The 15,621-nt window shown below is 42.5% G+C and overlaps 1 protein-coding gene across 1 annotated transcript in view; it reads right to left on the bottom strand.

Moving 5' to 3' along the window:
* The window catches only part of adarb2 (adenosine deaminase RNA specific B2 (inactive)), a 78,814-nt gene extending 64,087 nt beyond the window's left edge, over positions 1–14,727 (bottom strand). The window contains exons 1-2 of the mRNA XM_038724210.1: positions 14,644–14,727; positions 12,771–13,723 (exon numbers count right to left, since the gene is read on the bottom strand). Coding sequence (XP_038580138.1) covers positions 12,771–13,723; positions 14,644–14,719 — 1,029 coding nt within the window. The 5' untranslated portion in view covers positions 14,720–14,727. The remainder of the gene's footprint in view (positions 1–12,770; positions 13,724–14,643) is intronic.
* Positions 14,728–15,621: the final 894 nt, after the last annotated feature.

Genomic DNA, 15,621 nt, shown 5'->3' with positions numbered 1-15,621 from the left:
TCGGTGCATGAAACTCTCCCTTGTCAACCTATACTGTATGTATCTGTCTGCGACTGTGGCGTTTCATTTCTTCATCAGCAGGAACCGTGCTAGTTCATCATCCTGCACAGGAGAGTGCAATACAGGCCTTTTCTAAATTCAGCTAAGATCCCGACACAGGAAACAAGGCAGTGGGAATGGATTTCTTATGTACATGCTGACGTACAACCAGGTGCTAAAGCAATGGTAGAAATGTATTAAAAGCGAGAATGTGTGCAGTGGCAGTTAAAGTTATAAACTATGCTATTAGTAATTCATCATCTTTTTACTAAATGCGATGGATAAGTGCAGCAAGATGGGTCAAACTTTTCTTAGTCTAAAAGCTTAAAAGTCACTGATACTGAAAACTTTTCCTTTCAGCCACTGACTTAAGCATATGATAACTATTCATGCTGTGAGCTGTGGATTTTTTTTCCATATAACACAATCTGTCAAAGCTTTATCACCGCTCTCTGTGAAGCCAATCGAATGGCTAATCAGCCCATCTACCCAGAAGACTTTGTTCTAAAGTTCACGCCGCTGAGATATCTTGAAGCTGTACGTACGAGCCACCTCTGTGATAGTGTGAATGACTGATACAAATGTTCTAAGGGCATGATTTGTACTAGCCTCCAGAATGGCTTTTATTTGATCTGCTAAGTGCTTTGTGACGAGACGGCATCGGGCAAAGATATTATGACTCATGGCAACCCTGCCTGTCATCTGTATGCAGAGTTCAGCACTTCCTGTATCGGAGGGGAAGAAGTGCCATCAAAGGTCGCCCCCAGAAACATCCCTCTGTGACAATGACAACGGAGACGGTATTAACAGGCAGCTTCGGGTCCGCCTCTTAAATTTAGAGGTGACGCCTGTGACCCGAATCAGCAATTCAGCTGTTCTGGAAGCAATTGTTACCAAAAAAAAAATAAAATAAAAATCAGCTGATAGCGAAAGGAAGAAGTTCACTAAGAGTTCAGCTGCATTTATTTTGTGCATTCATACTCCTCTAATTTAGCAGGGCTCAGCTATTGCAAAGAGGGAACTCGGGCACAGAGAAATGCTGCTTGAATACTGTGAAATATTGCACATATTTCCCTGCAATTTAACACACACACACACACGTGCATGTATGCCTGTCCACATTTACAAAATATGTGCGGAGAACCCTAACATGGGGGGTAAGAAACCATCATGTAAACATTATGCATTACATATATGACCTCTGTGTTTCCTCTTATTGCCCAGTGGCATAACATAAAAATACATGAAGATGTAAAGGGGGCTCCATCCATAAACCAGTGGACAGTGGTTCCAGGCACAGCGCAGGCCTTAACTAGCTGGCTGTTGTATACTCATGGGCAGGCAGGCTGAAATATGAGGGCTGAGGACATGAGGTCTTCCCAGAATGCTAAACTCTCTCTGTCTCCCCTTCTATATCTCTCACCCCCCTCTCTCTCCCCCCTCGGTGCCCTGCAGCCAATCTGACGCCTAATTAATCCTGAAGGTCTTTTGTTCCGCTGAGGTTTTCCTCTCTTTCCCCCCACCACACTCCATCCATCCTCACCTCCCTGGCTCCCCCCACAGCCTGCCTCTCATCCTTCCCCCATCCTCGTCCACACACCTACGCCCGCACACACACACACACACACACACACACACACACACACACACACACACACTCTCTCTCTCTCATACATACACACTCTCATACATACACCTTATCCCAGCCTCTCCCATTTGGTCTCCCCCAAGGGAGGCACGGTACAATCCCACAGAGCAGGACAGAGGTAACAGATGTTTTGCTTTTTTCTTTTTTGTCCATCTTTGGGGTAATTTAGGCAAGAGAAAAATGTATGATTGTCGTTACAGTTATTCCCAGTATTCTACTAATTATGCTTGTTTAAGACATTTTCATGGTGTTCAGTATGCAGGCATGCAGCAATGTGGATACAGTGCAGACAAGTAGCAGCAGAATGATGCAAAGATCTATCAGTTAAAACTGCAACCATAAATGTCTTCCACATTTTGAGAAATACTCATGTATGTACGTTAAAATATGAGGCTATAATCATCAGCTAGCTATCTTAGCATGGCCTACAAACTGGAAACAGCTTCCAAACTACAAAATCTAAAGTATGTACAAAAAAAACTGTGAAAGTGTGAAAACAACAAGGCACTGTCTTCCTGGGGGTTATGGGTCAGACTGTTGTCAGGCAACCAGCGGAGACTCCGGGAAGTTACTGCTTCTGGCCAAGAAATAGACCAGCACATATACCCCCATAAAAATGGTTGGGCTGCAGCTAACGATGATTTAAGTATTCAAAGCTTCTATAGATTATTTAAACGATTCATTGATGCGTCGTTTAAGAAGTACTTTTGCTTGGCGGCGGCAGCGCCTCCCAGCAACGGGATCAGCTGTGCACGTTAACAGGTGATAGATATTTATTGATCCTTTCGGAAATTCATAGTTTGTCATACAGCAAACACTAACAACATCAACAGACCAACAACCAGACATCTGCTTTACAAACACAAACATCACCGGAGTGCTATACAAGTTATACTAAAGGTTTGTGCAGACTGCACGACTTTCAGCGTTGGCCGATGGCCGTGTCATTCACACTACACAACTTGCTGTCTTGTGACGGGAGTCTTTAAGTCGTTGTGACTACGTGACTTATCGGTGACGGGGGTCACCTGTCTTATAAAGTCAAAGAAAGGATGGATTAGCACACGCAGGTAGCAGGAACTGTCTGAGCTACAGAGGTGAGTAAAGGTGCAGCTCCCCGACACCCAGTTAACTCATGACTGTGAGGTTACAACTCACGGTCCAAAAAGGACAGCAAAGGTCTGCAGATTATTTTGGCTAGCCTTCAACTCAACAATCAATCATGATTTCAGTTAAATGCTAAAGTTGCTGTTACCTTGTCTGTGGTCCGCTGGCAGAACACGGGCTTCTTTCTGGTCAGATGCCGTCATGCTGTTGCCAAGGCGACGGTGGACGGACGGTAACATTACAGAGTTGTTGTTTTCTTTAGCATGAAATAATCCCATACTTTGGACACTTTCTTCTTTGTCCCCTCGCTATTTTCTCTCTCTTCCTCCACTTTGCAAACAGCGCCATCATAATCACGTCGTGTTCACACAGCGTAAGCGTGATGTGCGACAGTAATAAATGTCTGTGCGAAACAATATGCTGTATAGTTATATGGATTTAACAAAGCGATGAAAGAATTTGTGTCGATGCATTTTAGTAATCGATTTAATCGTTTCAGCCCTAATATATAGGCAGATTTTGTTCCCTTTGGACTTTGGTCTTTATGCTAAGCTAAGATAATTGTCTCCTGGCTGTAGCTTCCTATTACAGTCCAGGCTCAAGAGTGGTATTAGTAGTCGTAGCCATAGCCGTAAAAAACTCACCACAGCGCCTATCCCATCCCACAGCCAAGCAGAGCATATCAACAGCACAAGCCATGTTGCGTCAGCTATGGAAGCGAGGGGAGGAGACCCTCTGGGAAAACATCTACAGAGGTTTAGAAGGCCCAGTGGGTCCAAGTGATCAGCCAACCATGTGAGTAGGTGGAGAGGGACAATCACTGTCAAGGGATGTGTGTCTGTTTCTGTTTGTGTAGCTGTACAGGACTGACATTCGGGACATTTTGTTTTGATGATATAATGCTGTCTCATGGCTGATTATCATTTCGTGAAAACCCAAATCAACAATTAGCAGATAAGATGTCTGTTATAAATTCAGAAAGCCTTTAAACATCAACACCATATTTGTAGACTAATTGTGATGGCTAACTAATTTATGTTTAGAAGGCAAGCAGATGTAATAATGAAAAAATTCTGTAAGTGTAACTGCAAACATGATAATGGTTTAACGTATGTATAAATAAATGATAGCGCATTGCTTCTCTGCAGATACATATTTTCTCCTTTCCCTTTCTCCTCCTCTGTCTGCCCACTCTATCAACACACACACACACACACACACACACACACACACATTATATATATATTTATACACAGATATGGGATTACGTACAACAAGGTAATATAGAAAAAAACTGCTTCTGTCCCAGGTCAATGCTCTATCATGGAGTCCACTGAAAGCCTAATGCTCATTTCAACTATGTTTATTAAGTAACTAAAAGCCCCTTTTAACCAAATAGTTCCAGCAACTATGGAAGAACTAGCAACTAAAGGCCTGTTAAAAAACTCCAGTGGTCTTACTACTTATTACTGTGATCTTTCTGTGGATGTAATTAATGGAGGACAAGATAAACGCACAGGTGGGAGAGTTCCTGTGGTGGAAAAGTCCTCTAAGAGATGTTCAGTCCTCTGAGCCAGACTGCCAAGTGTCAGCTAATGCTAACATGATTGATATCATGCAGTTTATTGCATATTTAGTGTGGAATTGATCAATTTGAGACTGCTAATGGAAACTGTTAACACAGTCCTTCTTTTCTCCTTTATTTCTATTTCAATATGATATGTTTCTTCTAAACATAAAAACAATAAGTAATCATGGGGTGTTGTGCTGGTTGCAGCATGTGTGTTACATTTTAAAACAATCCTTTGGTGCCACATCTGTTGATCTGCTTATTGTGTTGGCCTCATGAACAGTATGATCTCCCAGCTGCGATGCGTGTGGATTTGGGCATGTGCACATCTTCATTCAGCGTGTATGACAGAACGGCCCACTGCTCCAGGCTGGAAGGTCATTTAAAGGCCAGACATCCAGACCCCCCCCCCCGTCTCATGCCTGAGAGCCAGAGATAAACCTACACATGCCAGCCACACAGGACCAATAGTCATGATTTATCGGAAGCCATTTGGTACCTGAACGCCTATGAAATTGTAATGAACTTGATTATGCTTTTAATGAAGTGTGAGAGGTCCTTCAGAAATGATTAGAGCCATGCTCTGGCTCACAGCTAGGGCCTGTGGAGGGGAAAGGAGGAGGGAGAAAGAAGGAAAGGGAGTACTAGAGGACTGTCACAAACAATGAAGACTTTGTAACAGCGACTCAGGATACAGTAGGGTGAGCAGATGTGCAGACAGGAGCGCCACACTTCTTTGAAATAGATTACAGGGGTGTTTTACTCAGAGATGCTCACAAGTGTTTGAGCTAGAGTCCAAGTCAAGTCTCAAGTCTCATGTGATTAGAAGGAATGTTGTATCACCAGCTGTGTTCAATCCAGGCTGCTTATAAAACAGCTATAAGCAATTCTGTAACTGTAACCTGTTTTTTACTTACAGAGCACAACCATGAAATGTGCAATGCAATTAATGACAGCTCATTAACTACTGTAAGTCAACACATGCCCCAGACTCTCAAAACAATAAACTGTAAACTGTTTTTCACAGAGCACACCCATGTAATGTGCAATACAATCAATAACAGCTTAAACTCCTGAAAGTCAACACACCACCAGACTCTCAAACCAGTGTAATGTTAACTAAATAAAACTGTAACCTTACATGATTGACAATGAACCTGTGACCTGTTTTCAGCCAACGGTAATAATTAACATGATGGCAGCCAGTAGGGCGTAAATAATTACGTTAATCGACCACCACCAGTTTGGCAAGTAAATAAACACTCATTCATCTTTTCACAACAGTCAGACTTAACCTCCTGTAGGTCGTAGTTGAAGCAAGAAGCAAGCTAACGTTAGATGGCCAATGCTGAGCTAAACATGTTTATTAACCTCAGGTTACTAATCTATTTGCGTTCAGTGCGTCTTTGTTTGGTTCCAGTTGTATGAAGTTTTAAGCCAAAGTTTATGATGAATGGCACAGCAGCTGCCGGTGTTTGTTGTCCTCTTGCACGTGTGGCCGCGAACGCGTGCAGCTGATACTACCTGTTCCGTAGGCAGGTTATCGTAATGGAGGGAGAGGAGCAAGCTCATCAGACACTTCCTAAAAATTAACATTGTTCACGAGTCCCGCACCTCGAATCCGAGTCGAGTCTGAAGTCACTTTGTGTGCGACTTAAGTCTGACTCGAGTCCGAGTCTCAACCTTGAGTCCCCATCTCTGGTTTTACTGTATATGCAGGGTGACTTGACCTGACCAAGCCCATTTCAATTCCTCTCTGCTAAGGGATTTTCCCTCAAAGCTGCATACTGACGTGGTACAGCCTGCAGCCTCATAGGTCATATTTTGCATACATATTAGACAGTTGAGGATGATTCTAACCTTTCCATGTACGGCGTAGCTCCCATTCAGATGGGGAAACGTTATTGTTTGGTAATTTCACACACAAATCTCCACTCTCCCATGATGCTCTTTCTTTAAACACCACATGATGAGGTAAGTGGCTGCTTAAAGGGCAGACTGACAGTCCAGAGGCAAACATTGGCTTTTTGCTCAAATTATTATTGTGCGCTAAGTGACAAATTATAATGAGATGGATGCACATAGGGAATTCCCTTCTTGCTTCTTGTTTACAGGGGTCAGGATTAAATTGAAGATACAAAACCTACTGGTGTTCTTGATAAGATTATTCCAGTTTATTACAAATATTTGGATCATTTTGCCCATCCCTAATATTTTTAAGTTCACTTTTTGTCAAATTTTTTTACATTTTGTCACCTTTTGCACATTATTCAACTCTTTATGCATTTTAGGAGCTTCTGATATCCTACTGATTTTTTGTCAGAAAAATAAATACTAGTATTTTTTTAATAATTACTAAATCTGGGTACTGTAATGCAATCAATTATAATAAACCTAAGAAAACATTAACTGTGTCACATTTGATGACAGGGCATTGTCCTTTTTTTTTCAACCTGCCTGGAGAAACTACATTTTGACTGAATCAGCAGACATTGAATGAAGATGTTTTATCGGGCTATTTGCACTGCACCACTTATGGTGGTAATCACAGTTGATCTTGTGAGTACAGTCTGCTGTGGTAGCTGTCACTATGTGTGTATTTGTTGCTGTCACTGTCCACATGCGGAGGCTGTAACACTATCTGCAAGGTCTCGGAAGCTGTTAATCAACTCCTCTCTAATGTGTTGTTCACACCTTCTCTCTCTCACTCTACCCCCCCCCCCCGACTTGGTGGATTTCTATCTAAGACAGGGTGCTAGGCTGGGCGATCGCTGTCGCTAATTTGTTGTGGCAATATTAATTAATGATCAGCCTGTCACAGCTGTTTATATTGAGACAGATTAGAAGTGGGAGAGATTAGACAAAGAAAACAATCTGTGAGAGGCTCAGCGGCTGACAGGGGTCACCTTCACGTGTCTGAAATCATATTCAATTTTCTGCGGCGGAGGCAGGGAAATTACTCCACTTGACCAGTCTGTATCCTTCTTTATCTCTGATGGTTCACATTTAGAGATAACTAAATCTAATCATTTTCAACCACAATAAGCTAAAGGACAATACACAGTCGCATTTGATCTCAGTTTATATGATGAAAAATGTAATTATTATGTTGTATTTTTTATGTTTATAATAACTAAAACACAAAGATGTTGGCTTTTGCATCTGAAGCTTTTTCATGCCTTGTCTCCTCAAGCCCTCCTTCACTAACCCTAATTTTCATTCTGCTCTGCCAAGCACATTTCCCTATTCAAATGGACCTTAATCCAAGGTGGCAGAGCGCAGCGTACTGACCACTGACCTACGTACTGTCCTTCCACATGGACCTGCTGACTCTGTGCCTTCCCACTGCTGCACACAAGTCTCCAGCTCAGTTGACTTGGCAACACCGCAGTGCATTGTGACGACAACGGGAGATTAAGTGGCCAATCAAAGCCTGAACAGTGGGGTAATAATTCCACTTGGTGAAATGGGTGTCAAGGATTACTCCAGCACTTTCTCACCTCACTGTGCAGTCTTTAATAGGCCACATTTCCTGGTAACTAGAGTGGGTTGGATTAAAGAACTGCTTCCTACTAAATGATTGATAATAAAGACTAAAAGTTATGATTAGAGGCAAATGTAACCTTGAGGTTAGGGACTGTCCAAAAGTTATTAGGGGAGATGGGGTCAATAAAGGAGATAAAGTATTTTATATTTTATTTTTTGTGAAGGGAGAATAGTCTAACTTTCATTTTTCCATTTTCATACCCCATATCCTATTTCTCTGTTAAACATTTGTCATGTGCGCCATAGAGGTCCATTTTTCCATATGCAGGGTGGCATCTGTGTCTTCTAGAAATGACTATACACTACTAATTTGCAACAGCAAATCCCTTTTAGAGGCAACACTGCCTGTATTCTATCAACATAATGAGGAAACTGTGTTAATGAACAGTTACTGTATGTAAGTATAAAATGTTCTCCAACATTTAATTTGCTTTTGGCCAAAGAATCCTATCTTGCAATACTCTCCTATCCTCTCATAGCAACAATACCATTTAAAACTGTTATTTTACTATGTGTAGGCACTAACCTTAAACAAAGTTGTTTGCTTAAACCTAACCACAGACACCACAGGACTGAGACAGAATCCTGGTCTCCAATATCAAAGACCTGTACTTTGTACACCCTCCATCCACTGTGGCCATCTTCCTTCGACTTCCGTGTGTTACATAACGTAGCACTTCATTCAGTCGTAAAAATGATGTCTGTGAACATAATCCAGGCAATGTTTTACAGTTTCTGTTGTGTGTAATGCAGTTGAAGTAAGGGGAAAGGTTGAGAGAAAATCTAAATAATGCTCCTGGTAAAATATAATATTCAGCAACCCTACCCATCCCAATCATTTCTATATAGTCCTTTAGAGAACTGGCTTGAACTGAATCCCCTGATCAGCTAATAATACCTCCCTTCTCTGAATAACTACTGAATATGTGCTGTCTCAATAGCACTAAGGGAGCTGCTAAATATATATAACTATAGTTGCACTGGACATCTCTCAGCAATGAATAAGTAGAGTAAAGTCAATGTAAGGTATGATATCTCTGCAGAATGCATTCTCATTTGATTTCCCTGGATAAATAAAGGTTAAATGAAGCAATAAAAAATTAAAGTCCTTGCTGGAAGACAAATAGCTCTTAATGTCAAGCAGACTGTGGCCCAATGCGTAATTTGTGGTATGACTGTTTAAGTCAATTCCCATAGATATGAGCGTAGGCGGGGTGGAAGAGAGTATTGGCTATATCACTGCAAGAAAGAGTCTCCTGCATGTGGGGATGTGCACTTGTATGCTCGTCTTATCACTCTTGCTGTATTATTCCTTAGTATGTATGTGAAGACCGTCAGCACCATGCAGTTCCCGTGACTTTAAATATTTCATCGGGGGGATGGACTCCACAGCTACCAGCCTTCCAGTTCAGCTCAGCTCAAGTTTGATGGACCCCTGGTACTCCTGGTACTTATGTTGCACTCTGTTCAGTTAATGCCATATCCTAATATGCAGTTTTGCCTACCCCTTCTTTCATTGCCCCCATCAATATAGTCAAGTGTTGAATCCTTTTCTTTTTCTATACGTCCTCACTTATTTTTGCAAGAAGGAAGAAGCAGTTTTGTACTAACCCTATGCTTTAGCTCTGACCCGGGGTTAGACAATAGGCTAGTGATATACTCTGTGGTCTTTATTAAAGTAAACCAATCAATCCAGAGGTTGTGTATGAAAGCTCCCCATCACCATAGGGAATGATTAAGATGACCCATTGCCTCCTTTGCCAGGATGAATAATCCTGTGTAAATAGAGGGTATCCACATGGGTACATGCAGAATAAGTTGGGTCAAGACTATTTTCCACTGTAGTGCATCTTGAACACTAGGCTTGTATTTGGTTTATTTACAAAACAACGATGATATAAGAATGTATGTGTATGATATGACCACTAGGATTAAATACTTAAGGCCATGCATTGTGGATAATGTGATCTATTTAGGCCTGTTGAACAGTTATTCAGATGAAACCACCTGATATGTTTTGGTGGAACTTTCCATAACTCATATGTCATAATGGTCACATGGCCTACTGTGTAGATACTGTTTAATCGTAAAGGATACATTTGGTTCATTACAACTTGGGTGTCATTTTAATATCTTTTAGCCTTCATTCCTATCATCAGTGATAACAGCTAATTTGCTGAGATATGGGAGCATGGTGATATTGCTAAAAGGAAGTCTGATGGGGGCAAGAAACAGTGCAGCCATGGCACATGAGTTAGCATCAGATCACAAACGTTTGGCAACATTAGCTGGTAACTAAAATGATCCCAGATTACTATATTTTTGCCTTATTTGCTGTCATCTTTGAAATAGTCACAGTAACTTTGAGATATTAATAATAACTATCATTCTTGCTAACAAAACACAAGCTGTGTAAACCAAATTAGCAAATGAATAATCTTGGAGCTAATGGTGCAAATCAGATTTTCATCAAGTTTCCATCCATCCTTTGTCAACCGCTTATCCTGCGTACAGGGTCGTGGGGGCTGGAGCCAATCCCAGCTGACATTGGGTGAAAGGCGGGGTACACCCTGGACAGGTTGCCAGTCCATCACAGGGCCACACATTGACAAACAACCATTCACACTCACACCTAAGGACAATTTAAGGTCACCAATTAACCTAGTTCACATGTCTTTTGACGGTGGGAGGAAGCCGGAGCACGTGGAGAGAACCCACGCAGACACGGGGAGAACATGCAAACTCCACACAGAAAGGCCAGTTCAACCGGGGTTTGAACCCGCAACCATCTTGCTGTGAGGCCACAGTGCCACACACCGGACAACCGTGCCGCCTGTCATTCATAAGGTGTCTGTTAAAATGATTAATCAAGAAGTTCTTTTAAAACCACAGACTGAGCACTGTCATTTCCTTTAACTCGATTTACAAAGCATTGAGGCAACACGGTAAGGAGGTGGAACCTTCACAGCTGGACTGCTGGAACCGCAGAACGAGGTTACAGAATGACTTGAAACTAAAACATGAAGCTAAAAATATACCAATACAAAATATTAATAGCTTGTCAAAGAAGAGTGTCACATGAATTACAAATTTTTCATCAAATGTCACATAGAACCATATCATTTTATGGTCAGGAGAGAGGTTTCTGCTACATACTGCAGGACTGTTAACATCTTTCCAAAAAAGCTTTATCCTGCAGCAGGTACAGCCAGAGGGAATTCTGGGAAAATAGAACGGGCCGAGGTGGCACACATAACTTGGCATACCACCATAACATTTGCATTACCCCCAGGCTACAGCTGGCAACCACCCCCACATTACGCGTCACAGCTGCAGTGTAGTCAAACGCTGCCCATGCAATCAATGCTTGGCAAGAAGATTGACACACATGCAAACATTGAGAGAGTGTATGTGAGCTGTAAGGTTTTTCAATACCAGTATGCAACAGTTCAGACATGTAACACATCATACTCACAAACACATGCCTGGTAACATATGTTTATCCACACATACGTTCATACATATTGTATGTGCGCTTTTGTTCTTTACCAATGAAAATAAAATGCCTCTCTCTCTGCCTGGCAGACAGCACGGCTGACTTTCAAGAAATTCCACAAGCAAGTGCTTTCTGGAACTAAACGGGTGCGGCAAATCCTCTTAAAATCCTTTTAGACACCGTGGCAGCAGGGAGAAAAAGAAAAAGTTTCTCCCAGGCAAACATGTGCACGTTTGCTGGGTTGATGTCGTGCTCTGGGGAAGGACACTCTCGCCAGTTTATTTCTTCAAGGCTGGAAAAGAATGTTAATACGACAAACACTCTACAGGACGCGCAGAAGCACAATATGGTAGCGTGTCTGTCGACAGAAGGCTTCAAGGAAATACTTTAGGGAAAGGACGCTTTGGATGTGTGCGGCTTAATTTTTAGATTTAAGACTTCAAGAGTGTGGCGCTTTGCACATTCTTTTGTGTAGTATTAGGAAAGTAGAGGGGAAATTTAAAGTTTCACTTGCAGCTGCCAACATGCCAGTGACCTGGACAGCTGGGATATAAGGTTTTTCTCTACGCAAACAATAGTAAACAACTGAAATCAGTGTGACTATCTACTCAGGGCAGTTTTACTTTGGATGAAATTCTTCTGCTGAAATTAAGTTTTAAATGGCTGTCAACAAGTGCCAGCCAATCCAGCCACTATGTCTTTAGGCTCTCCAATTTCCCGAAGTTTCTCAAAAACTAGTTTCCTTGCTCTGATTGCTATTTACATATTTGGGTAAATGAGCATGGGATTGGGCTCGGTGATTTGTTTGTCGATTTGCTCTTTGCTTTTCTATCTCCTTTGGGCCACAGATTGAATTAATGTTTGTAGACACTGTGATGCCACACATGAGGAAACAGGAGATCTTGCAAAATTACAAAACTCTCCCAATTACAGCTCTACAAACACATAAGACTCTGAAAAAAAAAACTAATTTGGGCTGTGATGCAGATTTCTTGTGTCAGAGGCACAAGGACAATAATTAGCTTCATTTACATGCTTTTCTATTTAAATAGACCAACAAACAGACATTGTTTACTCAAGACCCGGGCAATGTATCATGTGTATGTTCACTATATGCACTGTTTTTTGACACAAAGTAAATGCCAGCTTGCTTACACATATCTTTATCAGCACTGCCATGATTTTCCCTTCTGTCCCCACTCTTTTTAGCTCCTATCTCTTTTCCTTCTTAATTACTTGTTGGAAGGTGTTTGGCTTTTCGCTGCATGCCTGCTGTTTTGGTCATTACAGGCCCCTGTAGGAAGTGGAGTAGCTGCCAAAGAAGCTTACCAAAAGACAGGCACTAGGGATGTGCCTGTACTCACCTGGGGTAAATGAGGACAGCTCTTCCTGCTGGCTTTGAGGCCTGTCCTCCCCTCAGGGGCTGTCCTGATGTTGAAGAGGGCCTGAAGAGCACACTGGGCCGCCTGGTTCTTGGCCTGCTTTTTGCTGCGAGCACAGCCCTCAAATATCCGCCCGTCCACACGCACAGCCATCACAAATCTACGCAGCCGTCGGCCTTCAGCTCGCTCCGAAAGGCAGGCATAACGCAGGCCCGGTCGGAGCTCATTGAGCAACGCCACAGGGCTCTTAGGGGCCTCTGGCTCTGGAACAATACCACCCAGCCTCTGCTGAGCCTGTACCATCAGGTCTAAGGTATGGCGAAGCAACCGTCCATGTCTTAGTAGCTCACTCGATAGTAGCTCGCTCTCTGCTGCTGAGTTGCAGAGCGAGAGGCCATCGGAGCACTGTGAAGACTCAAATTCCTTGAAGAGTGTGTCTGGGAAGTCTGCCTGATCTGAGGTGAAGTCAGATGAAGGGTTCGAGATGTTTCCCATGGCTAGGTGTGCCTGAGGAGCGTTGGGGAACTGAATGAAGGACTTGAGGGCCAGCTCAGCCGCCCTCATCTTAGCTTTTTTCTTTGTGGGGCCTGTGCCCTCAAAGGTCAGCCCATTCACCTCCACAGCGATGGAGAAGACAGGAGCATGGACCGGGCCTGTCTGTGACACCATGCGGTACTGCAGGCCCGGTCGAAGTTCATTGAGCTGCACCAAAGCATTCTTTGGTGCCTCAGACCAGGACAGTTTCTTATAGATCAAGCGGAGTTGACACAAGTGCCCATTGTTGTCTTCCTCCAGTGGCCGTTTCCTCTTCAGACCAGAGCTCCCACTTCTTGCGGAGTCGGAGCAGAAAAGCGACTGGCACTCTGGAGATCCTATGGAGCGATCCTCTAAGTTGCCAATGTTACGGTTTTCCTTCACCTCTGCACTGCTAGTGCCTGCAATAATAACAGCAAAAAGGAAACACTGTAATTCAAAGTGATAAAAAATACTTCCAACACAAGAGCAAAAAGAATTACTGTGTGACACTCGCAAAATGAATCAAGGAAAATCTCCCAAGGCAGATTGAGCCACTTGATACACAATGAAATGGTAATGAACAAATCTACAATCATCTGCCTGAGCCGAGCCCACTTCATACCGCAGGGCTCTATCATATTTAAGTGTTTTAAAATCCAAATACAAATCCCCTAAAAATGGCGATGTTATCTGCCAAATCATCCTGTAATCTGCCTCCAAATTGGTTCTGAATCTGTGTCGTAAGTGGGAAACATTGGTCCCTGTGGCCAATGCAAAGCATCAATCCTATTTGTAATGGGGGTGGGGATCACATCCAGAGTGGCAGACATTCCAAGAAAGGATGGATTTTCCGTAGCCCGCTTTATTTCACACTTCTATCCTGTGTGAGAGCAATGTCTGAACAGCTGTGACATGCTCTTCAAACCTAGTTACGGGCAAGTTGTGGTGTATTGCATTTCTGATGGGAAATGAACAGAAATAGGGTGTTCAGATCTTGCCACAAGAATGTTAATGGTGGAGTGGGAGGCTGGGATCAAGTGCTGACATTCACTGGTGGGCTGGAGCAGATTGTAGCTCTAGAAGATAGTGTATGGAGGCGTGCATGTACCTATCTAATGACTTATTTGTGACAAACTCTCAAATTTAATATTCAATAGCTCACTTTTATAAGATAATACAGATTTTAACACACAAGCTGACACCCGTGCGTAATCAAATAGCCCATTTCCCAAATAATTAATTATGTGGGTGACAGAGAGATCATTTCCATATTAGGCCTGCCACTGAGGGAATTAGCGTAGCGTGCTGACAGAGAAAAAGAAAAGAGGCAGCAGCTTACTTAAACTGTCCTCGTCCTCTGTGCTGCTGGTCCCAGGGCTTATGTACTTGAAAGGAGCGATCAATGCTGACAGCATACTGACTTTCTCTGGAGGAGAGACAAGAGACACGCAGAGTCAACAAGAGGGCAGCGGCGGAGATGTTTTGATAGTTATATCGATTAAAGCCGCAGATCAGCGTCGGCCTAACACGGGGACAGAGACGAAGCATAAGTGAGCGGGAGTACGCACACAAGGCTGTTTCTCTGTCACCCGTGCGTGGACCACGATGCATACATGCCCCCAAGGAAAAAAAAAACACAAACCTATAAACACACAGGCACACACACTCAATAAAAAAAATCTAACAAATAATTCACACTGGGCCTCATGCAAGAACATTTCGTATTCTTAGATTCACCAAACATTGAGCATGATTTGATCATTCACACAATCAGCGCCCCTGAAATTGCCATATTAGGCTACCTGTTCCGCTCAATTTGTGGGAAAGTTTGATTCACAGAAATGTTGCCAAAAAGTAAAAAGTGGAAGTCGGTAGTGGTATTATATAACAGCTGTCAATGACGTGTCATCAGAGCAACACTGTGTGCTGTGACAGAAGTTTAGAGGGAATGATTTAACATTAAGTTAGATGCTTAAAAACTTTTTAAAATTTCTAAAGCAAAGCGGTCATGTGACAGTCACAGAGTTATTAGACAAGAGAATGTTATAGCCGACAGTAGGTTAGGTGATGTTGTATGAAGACCTATAAAGAGAGTGCGGAGTGAGAGATTTGTTCTAGCAACTACCACATGGGCTGTTAGTAGCTGTGACGAAATATGACAGTAAAATTGAAAAACACTCTCAGTAAATTGGCAAGCCATGATAGTGACTTGGTGAAGACAATGTTAAGTTTACATAGCTATGTCTTGTTATTTATTTTATTTGGCTTAATATTGAATGCCACACATTCTCTCAAATGATTCCTACACGCTGTATAA

Source organism: Micropterus salmoides, unplaced genomic scaffold, assembly GCF_014851395.1.
Source record: "Micropterus salmoides isolate LMB-PRFRI ecotype aquatic unplaced genomic scaffold, ASM1485139v1 Ms_hic_scaffold_1, whole genome shotgun sequence".
NCBI classification, from domain to species: Eukaryota; Metazoa; Chordata; class Actinopteri; order Centrarchiformes; family Centrarchidae; genus Micropterus; species Micropterus salmoides.
The sequence above is the reverse complement of the archived record's forward strand: the minus strand, read 5'-3'. Positions and strand labels throughout refer to the sequence as shown.